At 36.9% G+C, this 21,486-nt stretch overlaps 2 protein-coding genes across 3 annotated transcripts; one reads left to right on the forward strand and one right to left on the reverse strand.

The window, feature by feature from the left end:
- Window positions 1-930: 930 nt before the first annotated feature.
- On the reverse strand, window positions 931-3,768 carry phr6-4 ((6-4)-photolyase). The gene is made up of 2 exons (XM_085955901.1): window positions 3,531-3,768; window positions 931-3,090 (listed from the first exon to the last, which is right to left on the reverse strand). Exons 1-2 carry the CDS (start codon window positions 3,618-3,620, stop codon window positions 1,612-1,614), a joined length of 1,569 nt encoding a protein of 522 aa, XP_085812027.1. The 5' UTR covers window positions 3,621-3,768; the 3' UTR covers window positions 931-1,611.
- An 8,207-nt stretch (window positions 3,769-11,975) lies between these two features.
- LOC147065996 (uncharacterized) lies at window positions 11,976-20,380 on the forward strand. Of its 2 annotated transcripts, none has more exons than XM_085955253.1 (2): window positions 11,976-12,107; window positions 16,809-20,380. In XM_085955253.1, the coding sequence occupies exon 2, from the start codon at window positions 16,865-16,867 to the stop codon at window positions 19,103-19,105; it is 2,241 nt and encodes a 746-aa protein (XP_085811379.1). In that variant the 5' UTR covers window positions 11,976-12,107; window positions 16,809-16,864; the 3' UTR covers window positions 19,106-20,380. The 2 variants fall into 2 exon arrangements, with proteins under 2 accessions (XP_085811379.1, XP_085811380.1); XM_085955254.1 differs by having other exon boundaries at window positions 11,976-12,032.
- Window positions 20,381-21,486: the final 1,106 nt, after the last annotated feature.

Below are 21,486 nucleotides of genomic sequence, written 5' to 3' on the forward strand. Positions count from 1 at the left end.
GTTATTTTAACAATGAAATGATTTGTTTATTAAATCAAAGTAAATACCTACTACTTCAATTACTAACCGACATCACGGAAAAACCGATTGCCAAAGTAGCTTGATTTAGAAGAGCACTGATGAGTAGGTATTAAAAAGGCCAATAGTTAAAATTTGTCGCAATTAGTATGTCGCCTCGTAACATAGAGGATAATGCGGGGACGGGGCGTAAACCCAAGAGATGGTGGTTCGATTCCAGCCGGGTGGATTACTTTTTTCAAAAAGATTTTTCTATTGGTTATAATATATTTTCTCAGAAGTGATTCTCAAAATTATGTATGTTCAATAATTAGAATGGTACATTCTTAAATCTTGTGAATTATTCGTTGAATAGAAGAAATAGTTAATTAAAAAGTATCTTATTCCTTTGATCATTTTCTCTCAGCTTTATAACGCATTGATCGCCAACTAGTTTTACATAAAATAGTTAAAAAATGATTATTTGTTTCTAAGGTATTATTTGATAGGTTATGAAAGAATATGTTTTTTTTCATTTTGATGATTTTTTTACGTAAATATTGGTTTTTATGATGTGCCGGCCACATGTGTCCGTCGCGGCGCCAACAAGTTAATTTATTCTATTGCGCCGGGCCGGCCATTTCGCCGGTCACCTGTCCATATGTGTTGACGAGAGCATGGTGCCATTTCACGGTCGAATTATATTTAGATTTAGATAGTATAATAAACAGAAAAGGCACAAATACGGAAAAAGTTTTCAAATTGGGTAGTATAATACCTGGATACACATAAACTGGAAATATACGTATACATACCTTATAATCATTTTTGTAAATAACTTACATTTTTATAATCTATTTAATTTTTATATCAATAAAAACACATTTACAATTTAAAAGGAAAACTTTTTTTTTCATTATTTACATTCTTTACATTAGTGAGCCTATATTTGTGACTGGGAAGACATATTTTCAGGCCAAGTGGCAGTAATATACAGAAGGGCCATGCCGGTCACCGCGTATCGAAAAATGCACTGCGCGCGTGCCCGCCGGCGCTGTAGAACAACTCTAAGGCAGGTCTTCTTTGCCGGTCACCGGTGACCCCCATGGCCCCCTTAACGTAATCCATTGCTGGTCACCCCCATGGCGATCAACGTGTTAAACATATTACTTTGAACAGTGATCACATTCATTCAACTAACTGTAATACTTTACGACATTATCTCTTGAGAATGGCCTGTAAAATTTGTCCAAAATGTGAAGCAAGTGCAAGGTGACAAAATAAGAATACAAAAAAAAACAGCAGCGGAATTCTCAAGCAATACATTCATGAAGGTAATTTAAAAAATATCTCGTGGTAGGTACAGCGAAATATCACTAATCTGGTATTTCAGAGGTCCGCCACATCCAGACCTGTGACTGCTGGATTCGCGCCAGTGTGCTTTTCCAATTAATTAATTTTCAAGTCCTGTCGGGTGTCATATTTTCTTTCTAAAATGGGTTTTTTCAAGGGATGCATGAGATGTTTTTAAATTATGTATGTTCAATATTATATAGAATGTTACTTTCTGAAATCTTGTCGTTTTCGTTGAATAATTTTTTGTTTTGATAATTATTATTTCTTCATTTTTGTATTTTTATTTTGTAAATTGTTTTGTCGTTTTTGTGATTTAGGAACATCACTTTTATTATTTCTATATGCTAGAGACATTTTGGAAATATTGATTTTATACACTTCCTCGTGGATAACTATTCGCAATGGATAATCTTTACCGATTATACATCCGACAGACTTCTGAAAAGTTAAGGGAGCCTTCCACGGTTCATAAATGTATTCTTGAGGAAATTTTATCAATTCTGGAACATATTTTTTGATATACAGTCCGGCTTTATCAGTTTTTTTCCCAAATGCTACAGGACTATAAACTCTATAAAATTGATGGAAAAATGCTGACGCAGATAGCCACATCCAATTTCCAGCATTCAATGCCCAGTCCGCATCGAGCAAATATTCTTCAAACACCCGCTGCCCTTGTTCCCACGAGATCCAAAGATCTCCCCGAGTGAGGAAACAAGCGACAGCATGCCGTGCGAGGTGATGGATCCAACCTTCTTGCTTCAGCTGCCGCATGATGGCATCTATGAATGGATAACCCGTTTTGCCTTGAGACCACGCAGAGATATATTTTTTATTGTCATCCCATGGAATTTGACAGCAGATTTTATTCCCTGCCATTCTATCAAAATTATCGGTGGCCGCTGAGACGACATAATAAAACTCACGCCACATTAACTGCCCAATCAGTGACACTGGTGGTTTTGTATGAGAACTTTTGCCGATGACGTTTTTTATTGTATTGTAAAAAAGTCTGGGAGATAAACATCCAAATTTCAAATACGGACTCAGAACTGTTGTGCTAGGCTCTAAGCTGTTGGGTGAAGTGTTTGGTTTTTCAAAATTACAAATCCATTCTTTTTTAGACATGAATGACTCTAATCTAGTCAACGCCTCACTTTCTCCCCCAGGATATAAGCAAGGCCCTAAATCTGATATATCGACACCTAGTTCATCATAGGTAGGGCAATCATAGCATGTCTGACAGGAGGTTTCATCGCTGTCAAAAATAGGTTTTGAGAAATCGGGTAGCCTGCCTGGTGTCTCAAAAGGACTGCGTATAGGCGGAAGGGTGTCAAGAACTGACAAAAACTTTTGATAAGTGAGAGGTGGTGCGCCGCCATTTTTCAACACTATGGAATTTACATTGTAAATTGTATGAGAAACTCTTTGTATCACTTCTACGCCGGCCTTTTCTGCCAATTCTTCAACAATATTGTCTCTTTTAACAGAATATGGCTCTGTGTCAACTTCAAATGTTAATGTTTTAACATTCCATTTACGGAATAATTCAGGAAAAGTTTTTTCGGGACTTCCCCTGACTACATAAAGTCGTGAGTTCAATTTGATTAAATTCTCGTTCAGTTGCTCAAGGGATTGTTTCAGAAATCTCCAACGATTGCAGCCAACTTTCATCCATTTGACTATATCGGGGTCAAGCATAAATATAGGTCTCAGAACGCATTTGTGTTGTTCAACCTGAAACAAGGAAAGTATTTATTCAACATTATTTAATTACTGATGACGGTAGTTCGAGGATGTACTATTGAAATGGAAATCGAAAAAATTTTCAAACTTGGTATATAATATATTATTATGATTCACACAATTAATTGAAAACAAACGTTTTTCGTCAACATTTTTGAATAAGTCTAATAAAAAAGGATTTTTCAGCTGACTTTAGTGGAAAATGCGGTAAAGATACAGTACTCCATATCATATCGTTTTGATGATCGAGGTCCTTTAATATCAAAAACCCAACACAACATACATTAACCTAAAACTATGGAGGTTGTGTAAAGTATTGGATTGTTTTTTGTCTTAACGTCATGAAGCAGGTACTGTATCTTTACCAAAACTGCTTTAGCATGCACGTGTTTTTAGTGGGTCTAGTTCTAAATAATAATAAGTATAGTCACCCCTTTGATAGCATCTATCAATGCAGGGTTATCATGTAGCCTCAATCCTTTTCGAAACCAATGGATTATAGTTACTTCTTTAGAACACATTGCTAACTAGTTATATTAAAATTAAAATATGTAAGTAATACTAGATTAGATGTTTGTTGCTAATTTAAGTAGGTTAGATATATAGATATTATTTTCCTGTATTTTGACAGCAGCACGACCACACGTGGGGTTGTATCAGTGTTGCCATATTTTGAAAGTGGAATTATAGTACAGAGCCTCCAAAATTATAGTATTTGGGGATAAAATATAGTACGCGTTGTCATCTGTTGAAAATGTATAGGTTTTTTGTTTCTCAGAAAAAAAATAACGGAGAATTTAGTAGAATGTGTAAATATTTCACCGCGGGCCGCATGTTCCCAATTTTCACTTGACTTGACTTTTGATCTTCCTTTGGTGTTTTTAATCCCAATTTTCAATAGTCGGCTCTTTTTTTTAGGAAAAATATTTTGCCGCGGGCCGCAGGTTCCCCATTTTTCATGATCGGCTCGTTTTTTTTTAGGAAAAATTTTCGAAATGGCAAATGCGAAATTATAGTACTTTTATATTAAATTATAGTACGATATTCAAAATTATAGTATTTTGGGCGTACTATACCTACTTTATATCGTAGATAGTACGCGGACCTAAATGATAGTACAAATACTATAATTATAGTACGGTTGGCAACACTGGGTTGTATTCATGTTGTATTGCCACTTCGATAATACGCCACCATAGATATACTTTCGGTCACTTCCAAAGAGATTGGACTCCTTGACCCTGGACATTTTCCGATGTCCGAATGTTTAACCTCTTTGGTTAAAATAATTGTTAGATGTATAATTCCGATTCCACGAAATTTTATCAAAATATTATTATTTGCTATTGACTCTGAAGTCCCTTGAGATGTTGATCGTATTTTTTGCCTTTTGTTCTTCTGTGCTGGCTCCTTTTTACCCCCTTTTCTTCTCGATTATTTATCTCTCTGGTTGCTCATCTTCTTTACTAGGCTGGCAGGACTGACGCTTCTATCGTAGCGTCCTTTGTCTTTGGTTATTCATAGTTAATTGTTTTTTTCCTTTGTCAGAAGCGAAAAAATTTTGTCAAACGAAAGTACAGTTAAATTGTGAAATTTGTGCATTAACATGGAGCGTAATAAAGCCAGCAACATCGCGGAGGGACTAGCGATGGAAACCGACTCGAATGAGTCGGAATTACTGTTGGACGATCCAGTAGGTGAACTGAGGGCATCAGTAATGTCACTGGATAACAAGGTATCTCAGATTTTTTCAATATTGACCCAACAGGGTCTGCCTGCAGTGGTGCCTACTCCGCAGAGGCCGACGGTAAGCATCGACTCTCCGGTAAGTTTTTTTACGGCCGCCCGCAAAGCCTGAAACAGCGAAAAACCCAACAGGATTCCGTTGCCTGTATTTAGTGTCGTGGTACAGGAGCCTGCTTTTCCGACGCCAGACAAAACTCGGGTAGCGGAACTTACCAGACTCCAACTTTTCGACACAGATAATTGGGCGGGGGTTCGCTACGCTGAAACCCAAAAACAATATTTGGCGGCCCCGTCTTTCGTTGAGTTGGCACTCAACGATGAGTTACGCCCCTACGATCGTTCATCGCAAACGATACATGTGTCGCTACATTTCAAAATCAGCCAAGTCCACCTTTAGGTATTTTTTACTTTTTTGTGAATTGATGAAGAACTACTGCTTTCTAACATTTCCGCATTATCAAAATGTGGAATTTATTAATTTTAAATATTCTATACTCGAAATAATATAAACTTTCACCCTTGTGACTGTGTATTTGAGAAAACAAAAAGCTGTTTTTTTCCTATTCATCTATTATGGACTTGGCTGATTTTGAAATCTAGCGACACACATCTAATGGAGCGTACGATCGCCGGCCTCCAAAATGCGATGCTCGCTCAAAAGGAGTGTATTCGGGACGCGTTACAGCGAGTGGTCGACTCTGTCCGTGACCACACCATCGGTACGGCTCTTTTTGAGACGGTCGTAAAGGAGTTCGGGACTTCTTCAGCACTCAACAAAGTGTCTGAGGACGTCACCCGAATCCTTTGTGGAAAACGGGCAGAGTTGGTTCAGACGAGGCGAAAGAAAATCCTCTCCGTTATAAAAGACACCTTCACGCGAGAGGTTCTTAACAAGATCCCACCTAGCGCCGAACATATCTTCAATAAAGATAAACTGGCGGTGTTCCTAGAAAGAGGTGGGGGTCGTGAGAAGGTCTTCGATCAGACCATCAAAGTGGTTGACCAGGGCAGGGAGAGTCAACCTATCACTTCGTCAGGTGGACACAAGGACACCTTTCGGAGGCAGGGATACACGAGGAGGATACCAGACGACCAGGCTAGGGGTGGCTTGCCGAGAGGCCCAACGCCCATCCAACCGAGGTTTTCCCAGAGATAACCGAGGTGGTGCGAGGGGCACTTACCCTAGACGCAGGTGACCGGGTCTCCCTCACCATGTTCAAAGGGGGACGCCTCCAGCATTTCCAGGAAATCTGGCAGGCCAAGGGTGCACCACCACCATTATTAAAAAAATAACGGGAACCCGTATTCCGTTTATAAAGAAACCCCCTCTAATAATGCCTTCCGTATAATTCCAGAAGGATTTCCAAACGCGACAATCGCTGAAGATCACTTCACAAATCGCGGAACTGAAGAAATCGGGAGTATTGGAATCAGCAGAACCATCTCCGAGCTTCCTCTCAACCCTGTTCCTAGTAAGGAAGCAAGACGGCAGTCAACGACCCGTCTTCAACCTAAAACGCCTAAACGGTTTCCTACAACCAAGGCCGTTCAAACTGTTCCCAACATTCCTGCAAAGGGAAGACTGGTTAGTAAAAATAGACCTAAGCCAAGCGTACTTACATGTACCTATAGCTATACAACATCGCCGATTTCTTCGGCTAGTTTACCAAGGAGAACTCCTTCAATTCACGTGCCTTCCGTTCGGACTGTCGGCAGCATCAAGACTGTTTGCCTCATTAACAAACTGGGTGGCCGAACACCTCCGGGGAAAAGGTATGAGAATCGTCACTTACTTAGAGGACTTTCTGATGGCAAATCAGTCCAGAGAGATTCTTCTGTCACAACTGACTTATATGATAGATTTCATGCAGGCACTAGGCTGGACAATCGGAAATATCAGGGCAGGCCCACCGCCTCCTCGGGCGACTCAACTTTGCAACCTTCGTCACTCCACAGGGGAGGTTGCATTGCCGACGTCTACAACGTACGAGCGCTCAATTATCAAGGAGCCACCCTCACAAAATAACATCGATTTCACCACAAGCTCGAGAGGACACCATGTGGTGGATTCGAGTGGTGGGCTCCTCAGGAAAGATTCACAGGGCAACCTACAATCACTTCCTCACCACAGACGCAGCCGATTCAGGCTGGGGAGCGCAGTTAGACGAGTACCACCTATCAGGTACATGGACAAAACGCCAATCCACGTGGCACTGTAACCGAAAAAAGCTGTATGCAGTACTCTCAGCCATACAACTCCGGGAGCAAACGCTCAGGGGATCAGAATTACTCCTACAAACCGATAACAAAACAGTGGTGGCCTACATCAACAACGAAGGGGGCACAAAGTCCGCAACCCTACTAAGTCTTTGACGACAGATCCTGGAAATCGCCAACCAGGCCAGTATATCATTGACTGCACAATACCTTCCAGGAAAATACAACTGCGTGGCAGACCACCTCTCACGCAGCAAAATTATCCCAGAATGGCACCTAGTTATGGTGGCTACAGCTCCCCTATTTCAAAGATGGGGACTCCCAGACGTAGACATGTTTGCGTCCAACACAGCCCATGTTGTCGCAACGTATGTCTCACGAAATCCGAACGATGCCCTTGCACTGTTCCACGATGCCTTCAGTCGACAGTGGGACTTCAAACTAGCCAGGATATTACCGCCACCGAATCTAATTCCACAAGTATTGGCACACCTGAACATGGCAAGAGGAAAATATTTACTAGTGGCCCCATGGTGGAAGAAGTGTTTTTGGAGCGCAGACCTACAGCAGAGATCACTGGAATCCCCCTACCCAATCCCGCACTTGGGGTCATTTCTAGTGGATACGGTGACAAACCATCCATCTCCACAAGTCCGGGACCTATCACTCCAGTTTGGATAATTTAGGGTGGGCAGAGTTAGTTTCTAACTGGTCGGTAAAGGACAGATCACTTCTCACTTCCGGCTGGCGACCATCCACTTTGAAGACTTATAGACAGGGCTCGAAATGGAACGGAACGCACCGGAGCGCCGTTCCGGCTCGTGAATTTTGTAAAATTATCGCTCCGTCTCGTGGAAAAATATGTTGACCGTCTGAGCTAGATAGGCCATAGAATATAAAATCTGACACACTTATTTTTATAAAATACACATACGATTTGATGGCTATGTAAATATCTTCAGAAAATTTGTCGAGCGCTCCGGTTCGTAAACTTTTCCATTTCGAGCGCTGCAGTTATAGACCTGCATGGGACAAATGGAAGACATGGTGCATGGCCAACACGATAAGCCAGGGGAGGGCAAACTGCGGCCCGCGGATTTTTTCGCGGCCCGCCATCGATAATTGTACTTGTGATTACGAATAACTTTTTTATAATTTAAAAAAAAAAATGATAATAGATCATAATTTGAAGAATTTGTTGTTTCGTAAATGTATTATTTCAGTACGTATTCCTTGCGTCTCGTCTCACACTATGTAACCACGATTTTCTACGTTGAACATCGATTTCAATTTACAATGCCCTTAATTCAGACAAATTCGACCAACTTAAAAAGTAGGTATGCAAGAAAAATGTCCGTTATTTTTGGATCAACCTATATATGTGAACAAACATTTTCGATCATGAACCTCAATAAAAATTCTTTACGATCAAATATCTCCGATGCCCGTTTACTAGCAGTTTTGAGAATATCAATTACAAAACTCACCTAAATTTAAAAAAAAGTTCAAAAATGTACAACAGTTTCATTCTTCTCAATATTTTTTTTGTAATGTTTATTTTTCGTGATAATAAATAGTGTATATCTAAAAATGGTATTTTACTTGCGGCCCGCCGCTCATTTTGAATTCTTGAATTTGGCCCTCCATCCAAAAAGTTTACCCGCCCCTGCGATAAGCTATAATACCCCCGAGCCGATTGAAGTGGCTAGATACCTGGGTCACTTATACAATAAGGAAGGTCTTTCATATAACACTATTCTTGTACATAAGTCAGCCATAGCTACCTTTTGCAAACCTATGATCAGTAAAGACATCAGCAGTAACATAGTAGTGCGCACCCGCAAGACTAGACCTACAAAACCACCGATTTGGGATCCAAGAATAATCGTGGACTACCTCAAGAAAACAACACCACTAGTATACAACCTATATGAAGTTTCACGTAGAACAGCTATATTATTATTACTCGCATCGGGACGACGGGTTCATGACCTTACCCTACTCAGTGTAGTGGATAATGGCCTAGTCGATAATGGCGACCATATAATTATATGGCCAGTGTTTGGTTCCAAGACAGACACATCAAGGCACCGCCAAGCTGGATGGAAATTAAGCGCTTCCAGTTGCCAAAATATCGATCCAGTATTTTGGCTATGAAAACTTATCTGCGTTTCCAATGAGAGAAGAGAAGAGGGTGGTAATATTCCGGCATTATTTATCTCGTCAAGAAGCCCCCCCAAAACCTGCGACTCGAGCAGTCATCGGAAATTGGGTGAAGTCAGTACTCGCTGATGCAGGGGTACAGGAATCACCTGGCAGTACTCGATCAGCGGTCGCCTCTCTAAATTGGTTAGAGAATTACCCCATAGATGACATCCTGCAGAGAGGTAATTGGCGCCAAGAAGCTACTTTTAAAACATTTCGTCACTGTTCTGACAGAAGACACTATTTCGAAAAAATGACATATTGAGTTAGTTATACCAAATTGTTCCTTATTTCAAACTTTACCGTCTGGAAACCTGCTTAAGGGGGGACATGCTCGTCGAAGGTCAAAATTGAGTTTTTATTGTATTTTCAAACCATGATCCTGGACACTCCTTAAACGTTGTAGATAATCTATTTATATAATTTTGAAGCCTTATTATTCTTTATAGTTATTTTAAACATTTGATGACTGCATAAAGTATTTTTGTTACATAAAATAGTATTCTTTTAAACCTCTCGCTCTAATGTTTTAGAATATAGTCATATTTCGGTACAGAACTGTGCAGCGGTGTTAAGATTTTTTACATTTATTAATTTTTAAACGCATTTATAAAATCATTAGTATAATTTATTACGAGATAATTTTTGTAAAATATTCACGATAAAAAAATATATTGATAATCTCTGTGATCCCAAATTTGACAAGAATTAGGCATTTTATTATTCAAAAAATTGGCAAGATTAACACATTTGAAGATGATTCTAAAGATATTTATTATAAGCTATGTCTTTCACCATTCAAGTGTGATAAAAATCTTATGAATAATGATTGCTTTATAATAATTATTGACCTAAGAAGAAGGTGGTGTTTTTTTGAAATACGCCATTTCTTTTGTCATTCCCTAGTGGTTAAACTACAACATACGGCCGTAGCCATAAAATGACAAACTATAATTAAAGTAGGGAGTAAAATTATGTTAACGCGCGTGTTTGAACATGTACCTAACCGAATTTTTTTTTATTTTTTTTTAAACGGTACATGTTCAAACACGCGCGTCAATATCATTTTACTCCCTACTTTAATTAGAGTTTGTCAATTTATGGCTACGGCCGTATGTTGTAGCTTAACTACTAGGGAATGACAAAAGAAATGGCGTATTTCAAAAAAACACTACCTTATTCTTAGGTCAATAATTATTATAAAGCAATCATTATTCATAAGATGTTTATCACACTTGAATGGTCAAAAACATAGCTTATAATAAATATCTTTAGAATCATCTTGATATGTGTTAATCTTGCCGATTTTTTGAATAATAAAATGCCTAATTCTTGTCAAATTTGGGATCACAGAGATTATCAATATAATTTTTTATCGTGAATATTTTACAAAAATTATCTCGTAATAAATTATGCTAATGGTTTTATAAATGCGTTTAAAAATTAATAAATGTAAAAAATCTTAACACCACTGCACAGTTATGTACCGAAATATGACTATATTCTAAAACATTAGAGCGAGAGGTTTAAAAGAATACTATTTTATGTAACAAAAATACTTCATGCAGTTATCAAATGTTTAAAATAACTATAAAGGATAATAAGGCTTCAAAATAATATAAATAGATCATCTACAACGTTTAAGGAGTGTCCAGGATCATGGTTTGAATATACAATAAAAACTCAATTTTGACCTTCGACGAGCATGTCCCCCCTTAATAAATAAACAGTCTTTATTTTAAAGTCATCATTTTAAGGATTACTTAATAAACTCACATGATGGACAATTTCAAACATTTTAACAACTTCAAAGTCAAATTACTCAAAACTAGTATTCTCCAGTTAGTGTGTTTTGCCAGAACAGAGACGATTTTACCAGAGACCGATAGACACACAACTTCTACAGCGGGGGAACAAAATATGTTGACCTCTCGGTTCAGCCCGGTGCACTGAGCCTAAAAGCAAGAAGATGTTATACCTAATTCTCATGTTAGGTTCATCCACCCTATCTTGCAGGATCTATCTTGCTTTACCAGGTGATAACAAACAGATATCTCAAGGGACTTCAGAGTCAATAGCAAATAATGAAATGAGTTTTACCTAAACTCTTATTATTCTTGTTGACTCTGAAGTCCAGAGAACACCTACCTACCTGATTTCCTTGAGACATATCAAATTGAATAACCAAAGACAAAGGACGCTACGATAGAAGCGTCAGTCCTGCCAGCCTGTTAAACAAGATGAGCAACCAGAGAGATAAATAATCCAGTAGAAAAGGGGGTAAAAAGAGGCCAGCACAGAAGAACACAAGGCAAAAAATACGATCAACATATCAAGGGACTTCAGAGTCAACAAGAATAATAAGAGTTTTAATGGTAGGTAAAACTCCTTTCATTATTTCAATAAAAAAGCAAAGATTAGAAGAAGAATTCATTTCCCAATTATTTTTTTTTAAGTTGGCAGCACTATTAAGTATAGTGTTGCTAGTCGCACTATTTTGGTACTTTATTAATATTTTTGTCATACTAAAAATATGGTAGGTAGGTACGAAAGATTATTTCTACAATGCCCTAATACCTAGTAATAGTTTGAAGCTATTTTACCTCAAATTGTCAATGTAAAAAAGTTTTTTTTCAGAATCTTGAAATAATAATATATTATTATCATAGATAATTCTTATCTAACCATAGATAAGCGACAACTGAGTTGACTACTGACAGCGCTGGCGCCGCTGGCAATTGCCAAATGCATTATTATTTAAAATGGTAATTTATATTGTCAGAGTTTTCTACATAATACCTATTATCATCTTGTCAGCTTCATTATAACTTTAAACGCAGGTAATATATTATATTATAATTTTAGATAATACAATTTTCTTTTAAATTTTAGCCACCAATTTGGTAATTTTACAGTACTCCATATCGTTTTTGGGCCCGACGTCTTTTGAGACCAAAAACGAAACCAAAACCTAACACAACTTACCGTAACCCAAAAATATAAGTAGTTTTTGTTTGCTTTGGGTTGTTCTTCAGTAGGTTGTATTAGTTTTGTTTTGGTCTCAAAAGATCTCGATCATGTATTTTAACCCATTGTTGTTTGCACGATAATTAAACTTCTATTGTCGAAATCAGTGGCGGATTATCTCATAAATACAGGAGGTGCCCAGATCGGGTACTGAGGCTCAATTATTTTAAGGCCTAACAGCCTAGGGTGGACCTTGGCCGTCTCAAGCAGACTTATGCATTCTAGGTACTTAAGTTTTTTTCTCTCTTTTGATACCAAGCTTCCGGTGTGATGATCTTCACCCACTCCATTTACGTAATGGTCCACTAAACGTCAGTTGATTCGTTGGTGATTAATCACCCATATGTTTCATAGCCGGCCCATCACAATGATTGGGCTTAAGAAAATCTGACGAGATCAGGGTTATCAAAGAGCTTATATAGCTCATGATTGTAGCAATGTCTAGGTACAGATGTGAGATTGTACATAAGGTCAAAGATATATCGCAAGATTCTCCTCTAACTTCCTAAATACCCAATAAAAAGTGTATTTTTTCAGGTCAAAAGCCTTTCATGAGCAAAAAATATTTTTACTCATAAGTGGAAAATGCAGGCTTCGACGGGGGGGGATTATATTAAGGATTATATTAATAGACTCTTTTGTAAGAAGTTGTTCTTAAACATTCCAATCAAACAAACATGTAATTTTTGATAGACCCAGGATCTGACCCGCACCGATGGTTTAGAAACAAACACTCACTGTAGTTTGTCTTGTGTCGTTTTTTTTTTCAAATAATGTCTCGGCAAAAAAAACCATTGTCAATCCAAGAAAAAAGGAACATTCTCGAAAAGGTTAATGAACATGTTGGCTCGCGCGTTTCGCTCGCTCGTAATTTGGGTATACCAATTACTACTTTGGCTTCAATAATTAAAAATCGTGAATCGATTATAAAAAGTGCAATACAATGCGGTCCCATGGCGGAAAAACGCATGTACGTAAGAACTTCAAAGTACGAAAAAATGGAGGAGATTCTTAAAGAATGGTTTGTCAGTGCACGATCCAACAATCTCCCAGTCAGTGGTCCAATCATTCGAGAAAAGGCCCTGCATATCGCGACTCGACTAAATATTGAAGGGTTTACTGCATCAAATGGCTGGATAGATCGTTTCAAGAAGAGGCATTCTGTGGTGTACAGATCGATATGCAGTGAATCACGGAGTGTTGATTTGGAAATTGCTGAAGGCTGGAAGCAGACAGATGTTTCTACTTTAATCGCAGACTATGTTCCCAGAGATATTTTTAATGCAGATGAAACTGGGCTGTTCTTCAGTGTACTACCGTGGAATACATTCAACGTCAGAGGTGAAGACTGTCGTGGAGGAAAATTAAGTAAAATCAGACTCACTGTTCTCTTGATTACAAATTCAGATGGCAGTGAGAAGTTGCCCCCGTTCATAATTGGGAAATCACAAAACCCCAGGTGCTTCAAAAATGTCAAGTCGTTACCGACAAAATATGCTGCAAATAAAAAAGCGTGGATGACTTCAATGTTGTTTGAAAGACAACTCAATAGTTTAGATGGTTTGATGGGAGCTAATAAAAGAAAAATTTTGTTATTCTTAGATAGATGCCCTGCTCACCCTACTAACTTAACACTGAGCAACATAAAATTAGTATTTTTCCCTCTAACTTCCACTAACCAACTGCAACCACTGGACTTGGGGATAATCCGTGCTTTCAAGCATTATTACCGAAAAACCCTGGTACAGATGATATTATCTAAATTAGAACGAGGTGAAGATCTCAAAAATTTCAAGGTCTCTGTTTTAGATGCAATGCATAACATTGTAAAGTCATGGGGTGAAATAAAAGAATTGACAATCAAAAATTGTTTCCGTAAAGCTGGAATCAACAAGAAACAGGAAGGAGGCAAAATAGAAGATACTACAGAGCACAATGTCATTGATGGCTGGGAACGAATTTCTGACGAACCCTTGCAGGATTACATGGACCTTGACTCCGGCGTGATAACATCGGATATAGTGGAAATTGATGACATATTTGACAGCCATATCCAAGAAAACATATCCGACGCAGAACTTAGTGAAGAAGAGGTGGACTTAAATTCGATTCCATCAAAAGAAGATGCTATTAGTTACATGGAGGGCCTAAAAAACTATTTTACTAGCATTGATGACGTACAAAACGAAACCTTCAAATCAATCTATAATATTGAAAGAGTTTTATTTAATCAAGTAAAAAACACCGCCATTCATCAAACCAATTTGTATGATTTGTAAATAAAAAAATTATTTGGTTTTTTAAATTTTTTCAATACTTACCCCTCCATTTATCCAGCACAATTATTTACATAATATTACGACAAATGATGTAGGGAGTAAGATCATGTTAACACACGTGTTTGAACATGTACCATTTTTAAAAAAACAATTTTTTTTCCAGTTAGGTACATGTTCAAACACGCGCGTTATCATGTTATTACTCCCTACTTCATTAATCGTTTGTCAATTTATTGCTACGGCCCTATGTTGTAGCTTAACCACTGGGAAATGCCAATAGAAATGGCGTATTTCAAAAAAATATTACCTTATTAGGTCAATAATTATTATAAAACAATCATTATTCATAAGATTTTTATCACACTTGAATGGTCAAAGACATAGCTTATAATAAGTATCTTTAGAATCATCTTCAAATGTGTTAATCTTGCCGATTTTTTGAATAATAAAATGCCTAATTCTTGTCAAATTTGGGATCACAGAGATTATCAAAATAATTTTTTATCGTGAATATTTTACAAAAATTATCTCGTAATAAATTATACTAATGGTTTTATAAATGCGTTTAAAAATTAATAAATGTATAAAATCTTAACACCACTGCACAGTTATGTACCGAAATATGACTATATTCTGAAACATTAGAGCTTGAGGCTTAAAAGAATACTATTTTATGTAAAAAAAATACTTTATGCAGTCATCAAATGTTTAAAATACATATAAAGGATTTAAACTTATATAAATAGATTATCTACAACATTGAAGGAATGTCCAGGGTTATGCTCTGAAAATACCGAAAAAGCTTCATCTTGACCTACGTTGGGCATGTGGGCCCTTAAGCCCTGTCATGTAAACCATAATCGATAAAAAAATATTCTGTCAATGAAATATCTAAAATTATGTATGGTTTGATGGCATAATTTTAAATATTTTATAGATAAACGGATATTTTTTGACTATTATCTACAATGGCTTGGATTAGGCAGGGTTTATTGAAATTTTAAAAACTAACAAACACTATCTACACATGATAGGTAGACTTGATTCAATGAAAACAAATACATTCAACCGACAAAGTTTAGTGTGCACTATTTATGTCGAAACATAATATCTTACCTCCATCTCCACTGGTATTTTCATGCGCCCAAGGTATCAGCAATAATTACTGATGGTGCTCCAGCAATGATGGGCTGCAAGAATGGATTCATTTCCCATTGCAAGAGAGATGAATCCTTCGCGTACTTTTATGTATTATCATTGTATTAATCAGCAAGAAGCATTATGTGCCAAAATATCATCCATTGAACATGGCATCATAAATGTCGTTCTGAAAATAATCAACAATATTCGAACAAACCCTTTATCACACAGAATTTTAAAGCCCTTGTAGAAAAGGGCAATTCCTCACAAGCTAACCTTATTTTACATACTGATAGAAGATGGTTTAGTAAGGGCAAAGATTTTAGCCGAATTTTTAATCTTTTGGAAGTGAAAAATTTTCTCATTTCAAAAGGTTCATTCAAACAATAGTTAGATTACCTTCATAACTTCTCGGGGAAAAATAAACATATATAGCAGAAATGATTATCTCTATAAAGCCTTTCAAAGCTAATAGTGCCTGTATACATGCATGGATTTACTGGCAGCAATAGTGAGTATTTTAAACTGTCGTGATAATAACTGTTGCGTAAACGTGTGAAAGTGCTGACTGTCTCTCCAATCTCATTCTTTAAAAGTGAGCGAGACCCGATGTTGTCAGTTTATGGTACCATTTCATGCTATTTAATCGTAGTGAAAATCGGTCAACCTGAAAATTCATTTGTAGTTAATTGCGCATTAATCAGGCGCAGATCGAAAAAAAAAAATTCAGAAGCTTCCAAACTTTTCTGATTCATGCATGCAAGCTTGCAACTGCAGGATAATACATGTTTACCCATACATTTGCTTGTTATGCCTGCGATAATACTTACTGTCAACAGTAAATTCATGCACGTGTAAACGGGGCATTAAATACAGTTTTGAACAAATAATTTGGCGATAAATTCTCTTGTATATTTTCCAAGGATGAAAAAAGTCATTGGTTCAAATAATATAACTTAAAATTATATAACATATAAATCTCTTTTTTTAGAAATCCGGCGTTCGCCTGTTACTATTATCCTAAATCTCAAATGCACCCGTTCTGCTCTAATGGCTTTCAATCATATCTATGAAGAATTTTTTTTTTTTTTGCAGGCAGTCGTTTGAATGGGCACCCACCAAAATTGAGAAGTATCTTGAATTGGAACATTATGGAGTCTGGAACAAAGTGGTTTTCTTGCAAACAGTGCTATTACAAGTGCAAACAGCAAAGTGATTTAATCAAACATAAGTTAGAACATCCTACGCAGAAGTTATTCTCATGTAATGCATGCAATTACACATCTCCGTGGTCAACATATTTAGATAGCCACATATCCACTTATCATTCTGTTCAAAAGCGGCAAACACAAACATCATATCGTCCCCCGATACGTCAGCACACTGTTACTGCTAAAAACATTCAACCGGTCACGTCATCTGTTCAAAGGAATACTTGTAGCACCTCAGGATATGCACATATTAACAATAACGGAATACAACAGAGAAATGTTTTTGATGAAGTAATGAAAGACATTGAAAATTTATTCGGTAAACGTGATACTGATAATGAAAGTCAACCGTTTAGAAATCCAACGAATGGCGCAACATCTCAACGTGGAACAAACATATCTTCAGCTGTACAAGGTATAGAAAAAGAGGCAAAACAACTGGATTATGATGATATGTTGGTCAATGTAATGAACATTAAAACCGAGGCCGAGGAATATACACCGCTGCAAATTTTTTTGGAGGCTGATGTTGATGGTGAAGTGGACATTGAAATTTCGAAATTAAATAAAGCAATCGACGGTTTTGTGGAAGTAAAGAAAAAGGCTGAATGTTTATTTGATAATGGTTACAACAAAAGCAACACCTCACGCAAGGGATATCATAAAAAAATAAATAAAAACAAAAGATCGGCTCTTGACTCTCAAATCACAGGTGTAAAATTGGAATGTAGAACTGATTTTGAGGAGGTTATTGAAAACACTGAAAGTTTACTTGTTAAACGTGATGGTGACAAAAACACTAGAGTACTCAGAAGCTATGGTAATAAAAAATATGAAAACCATAGAAAAACACCTAAATATACAACACAATTAGTATCGTGTAATGCACAAGGCAGTGGAAGGGTATTGAAGAAGTCAGATTGTCATGATGATACAGTAATAAGCGAGATGAATGTGAAAATGGAGGTTGAAGATCACGAAGTGCAACAAAATGTTGTGGAGATATCCATTGAAAAAGAACGAAATATTGATATTTCAAATATAAAATTAGAAATCGAAGTGGAGCCCGATTTAGGGATTGACGATATCGATGGTAACGAATTTGCTGACGTGGATGTTAAAGTTGGAATCGATGACAACGCAGTCGTTGGTGACCATGCAAGCGAAGAAATTGTTGATCACTGCACATGCAGCGGTGAAGCAAATGATGACACGAAATCAATTACTATGTGCAAAAATATAAATGGCAATACCATCAAATACAATCGTTGTACAATTTGTATGTGCATATTCACATGCTCGACGGCCTATGATGAACACATTAAAATGTGTCGCCACGAAGACGTCCCCAATGACCTTGACAGGTTGATCGACTTGGAAATGCTTCCTCAGAAGCTGTACCAATGCCACTTTTGCCCGTTAGAATTTGTTTCCTACCATAAATTCATTCGCCACAGGAGGGTGCATCCTGAAAAATTTTCGTGCGATATTTGCTCTCAAAAGTTTGTATATATGGAAAACCTGACGCAGCATAAAGAATTTTGTGTTAAACCCAAGCCTTTGTTAGAATGCACCTTGTGTGATTTTAAATCCATATCCAAACGAAGTATGGAATTTCATATGGGGTGGCACAGGGGAAGGAAATGTCTCACTTGCGATATTTGCAAGTTTAAATGTTTGCGCGAAGTCTCGATGGTCTACCATAAGATGCAACACAAGGGAATCTTACCGTTTTGCTGCGACAAGTGCTCTTACAGATGTAGCAGCACTTATCTTTTAAGCAAGCATAAAATGAGTCACAGAAACGCCATCTTCTGCAAAGTATGCGGTGCCAAATTTAAGTCGATGCGATACCTTAATAAACATTTGCTCACTCACGAAAAGGAGCAGCCTTTCGTTTGTGAAGTTTGCAATGTTCCCTTCAAAACGAAGCAGTATTTGAAGTATCACAGCAACATTCACAATGATATTATGCGGTTTTGCTGTAAAATATGTGACTTTAAATGTAAGCGCCGGAGCCAGTTGAACGAACACATGGCCACTCATCACGACAAGACAGTGTTCACGTGCGATGTCTGCAAGGTTGTTTATAAATCTACAAAGTTTTTGAAAATCCATATGTTATGCCACAATAATCCCCTCGATAAACCGGTGAGGCGTCGCAGAAATAAAGTTCAGTAAAGGATTTTTTTTCTTAGCTCAATGTATGTTTACCACGCCCACGATGGCTGAGCAGTTACGCGTTGGCTTATAATGTCATGGTTCGCGGGTTCGAATCCTACGTCTGGTAAATTCACATATTGTTTTCTGATGTGTGTTTGGACCTAATAGGGCCTAATATGGGCTAACATCCGTTTCTTGTAATGACAAAAATCTGTTGATACAACCTCCACTCTATGGAGGTTCATATTATGATCTTAGGATCGTTAATGGTAAAAAAAAAACTTTGTAATTAATTATAAAACTACTATTATTAAACAATGGGAATATTTTAAATAACTTATGTTTTGTACATTCCCAATTGAATCATTTTTTACAACCCCTTTTGGCCTCTTCAGGCACATTCACCAACAGCACATCTTCAACTTAATCAATTAGAATTTAAATTGAACGTAGTTATGCAGATTGTAGCCAGTCCACAATAATTTCGAGCTGAGATAATGGTACTTTAGTAACAACATGATTATTAAAAATGTATGTAAACTGTCAAATTGTAAATAGTATTTTATTTCAAGAATATTTTTTTTGCGGCTTGGCTATTTTCAGCAGAATGTAGAGAAAACTTCTCGCATCTGATCTATATCATATCTCATTTTTTTATTTTTTGTGTACTGGCTACTTTCTGCATAACTATGTCCAATTCAAACTCTGTCGATTGTATTAATTTTTAATTGAAATATATTTAAAAATGATTATCTTTATTATTGCCCTTGCCATGGGCTATTTTTGTGTCCTGCTACAATTTTGTGTTATTAATTCTGTCCTATGGATTAAAAAGAGTTGTCCATGACTGCTTTACAGTTTAAATATTCCAATACTATTAAGTATATTTATAGTGTGTGTTTCGTCAATATTCATTAAAATGTATGCTATTGGTTGGAAATGTTGTAACCGATGAAACTGCAGTTAATTTGTTTAAAAAATTAAATGGGGACAAATAATAAAAATAAAAAAGGGGATAAATGACAATATTGTTTTATTTATTTAATTTTACAAAATCTATTAAGTATTTGTAAACATTTATTTTCATTGACTCTGAAAAAAAAAATATTTTAGTTACCTATCAAAACTTTATTTACTGGCGCTACAGACCATTCAGGTTCATGGCTGACTGCACAACCGTCCTACAGGCATCTCTAGTCGGTCACACTCAGCCTCTCTGCGTCCCACTTGAGGTTATCCATTATTTGAAACTTTATTTGGCATTAATTATTACTATACATAATAATTATATTTGTCACGAACAAAACGAAGAAAAATTTAATTACAAGACCTACAAAAACAATTTAATGACATGTATGTGGTTGCATATTTTTACATATTTTATACAAACTAATATAAGTTGAAGTATCTGATTTGATATTGATCAACTCTTTTTGAGCTTAAATATTTATATACATGAGTCGTATAGTATTAATAGTAGAACTGTCACAAATATATCGAAATTTAACTAAGTATGCCAAATTCTTCTTCTGACCATAATCTACGACTAGCAATATAATAATCGAATCAAAATCATATCTGTGTGGTATAAAATTGTGATGGAAAATAGGGCTTGGTATCAGAATTAGAACTGTTCAATACTTTGGAAACAAAAGTAGAACTGTTGAATTTGAATTGAATTTCTAAATGTAGAAACATTTCATGCTATTATAACACTAAAAAACCCAACAAAACGTTCTTTGTCATTTTCTCGAAATTATGAATAACGCACAGATCTACTTTTGATACTATACGACTCACATATTACTTAAGTACTTTATAATACATTCTACGGAGTGTATACGGCGAAGTTACGAGATGCTGGCATGACTTTGAATGATGGAAGAATACTAGTGAGGGATAGGGATTCTTGGAGGCGCCGTGTGGTGTCCATATGCTCCAACTAAGGGGCGGATATGGTAAAGAAGAATTAGGAAAAAAGAGGTGTGATAATGCTTTTGAGATATTGTGATGTGATAGCCAAGAGGGAAAATGATAATTTGAAAAAGCTCATCATTGCCAGAAACATTGAGGGTCAGTACGGAAGAGGAACCACACCCACACGATGGTCTGATCAAGTGAAGGATGTTATGAGTCTCTTAATACTTTTAGTTATGCAGATGCTGGATTGCACAGATCGAGACATGCCTAACCAAGATGTTTGAAAGGAGTCATGATCCTCAACAATGAAAGACACGAAAAAGTGGTGTTATCGTTTGCGTGATGATCGCATAGCAAATATGTACAATATGCATTTGATCAAGACGTTTGGTCTGATCTGAAAATTGTCTCCATTATTAATTATCAGTGACGTCCCGTGGGGGTAGCAGATTGAGAGTCGCTTGGGGGCGGCAGTTACT

The sequence above is a fragment of the Rhyacophila brunnea genome, unplaced genomic scaffold (assembly GCF_057557595.1).
Source record: "Rhyacophila brunnea isolate RB1 unplaced genomic scaffold, BYU_Rbru_1.0 scaffold_5, whole genome shotgun sequence".
In the NCBI taxonomy this organism is placed as follows: domain Eukaryota; kingdom Metazoa; phylum Arthropoda; class Insecta; order Trichoptera; family Rhyacophilidae; genus Rhyacophila; species Rhyacophila brunnea.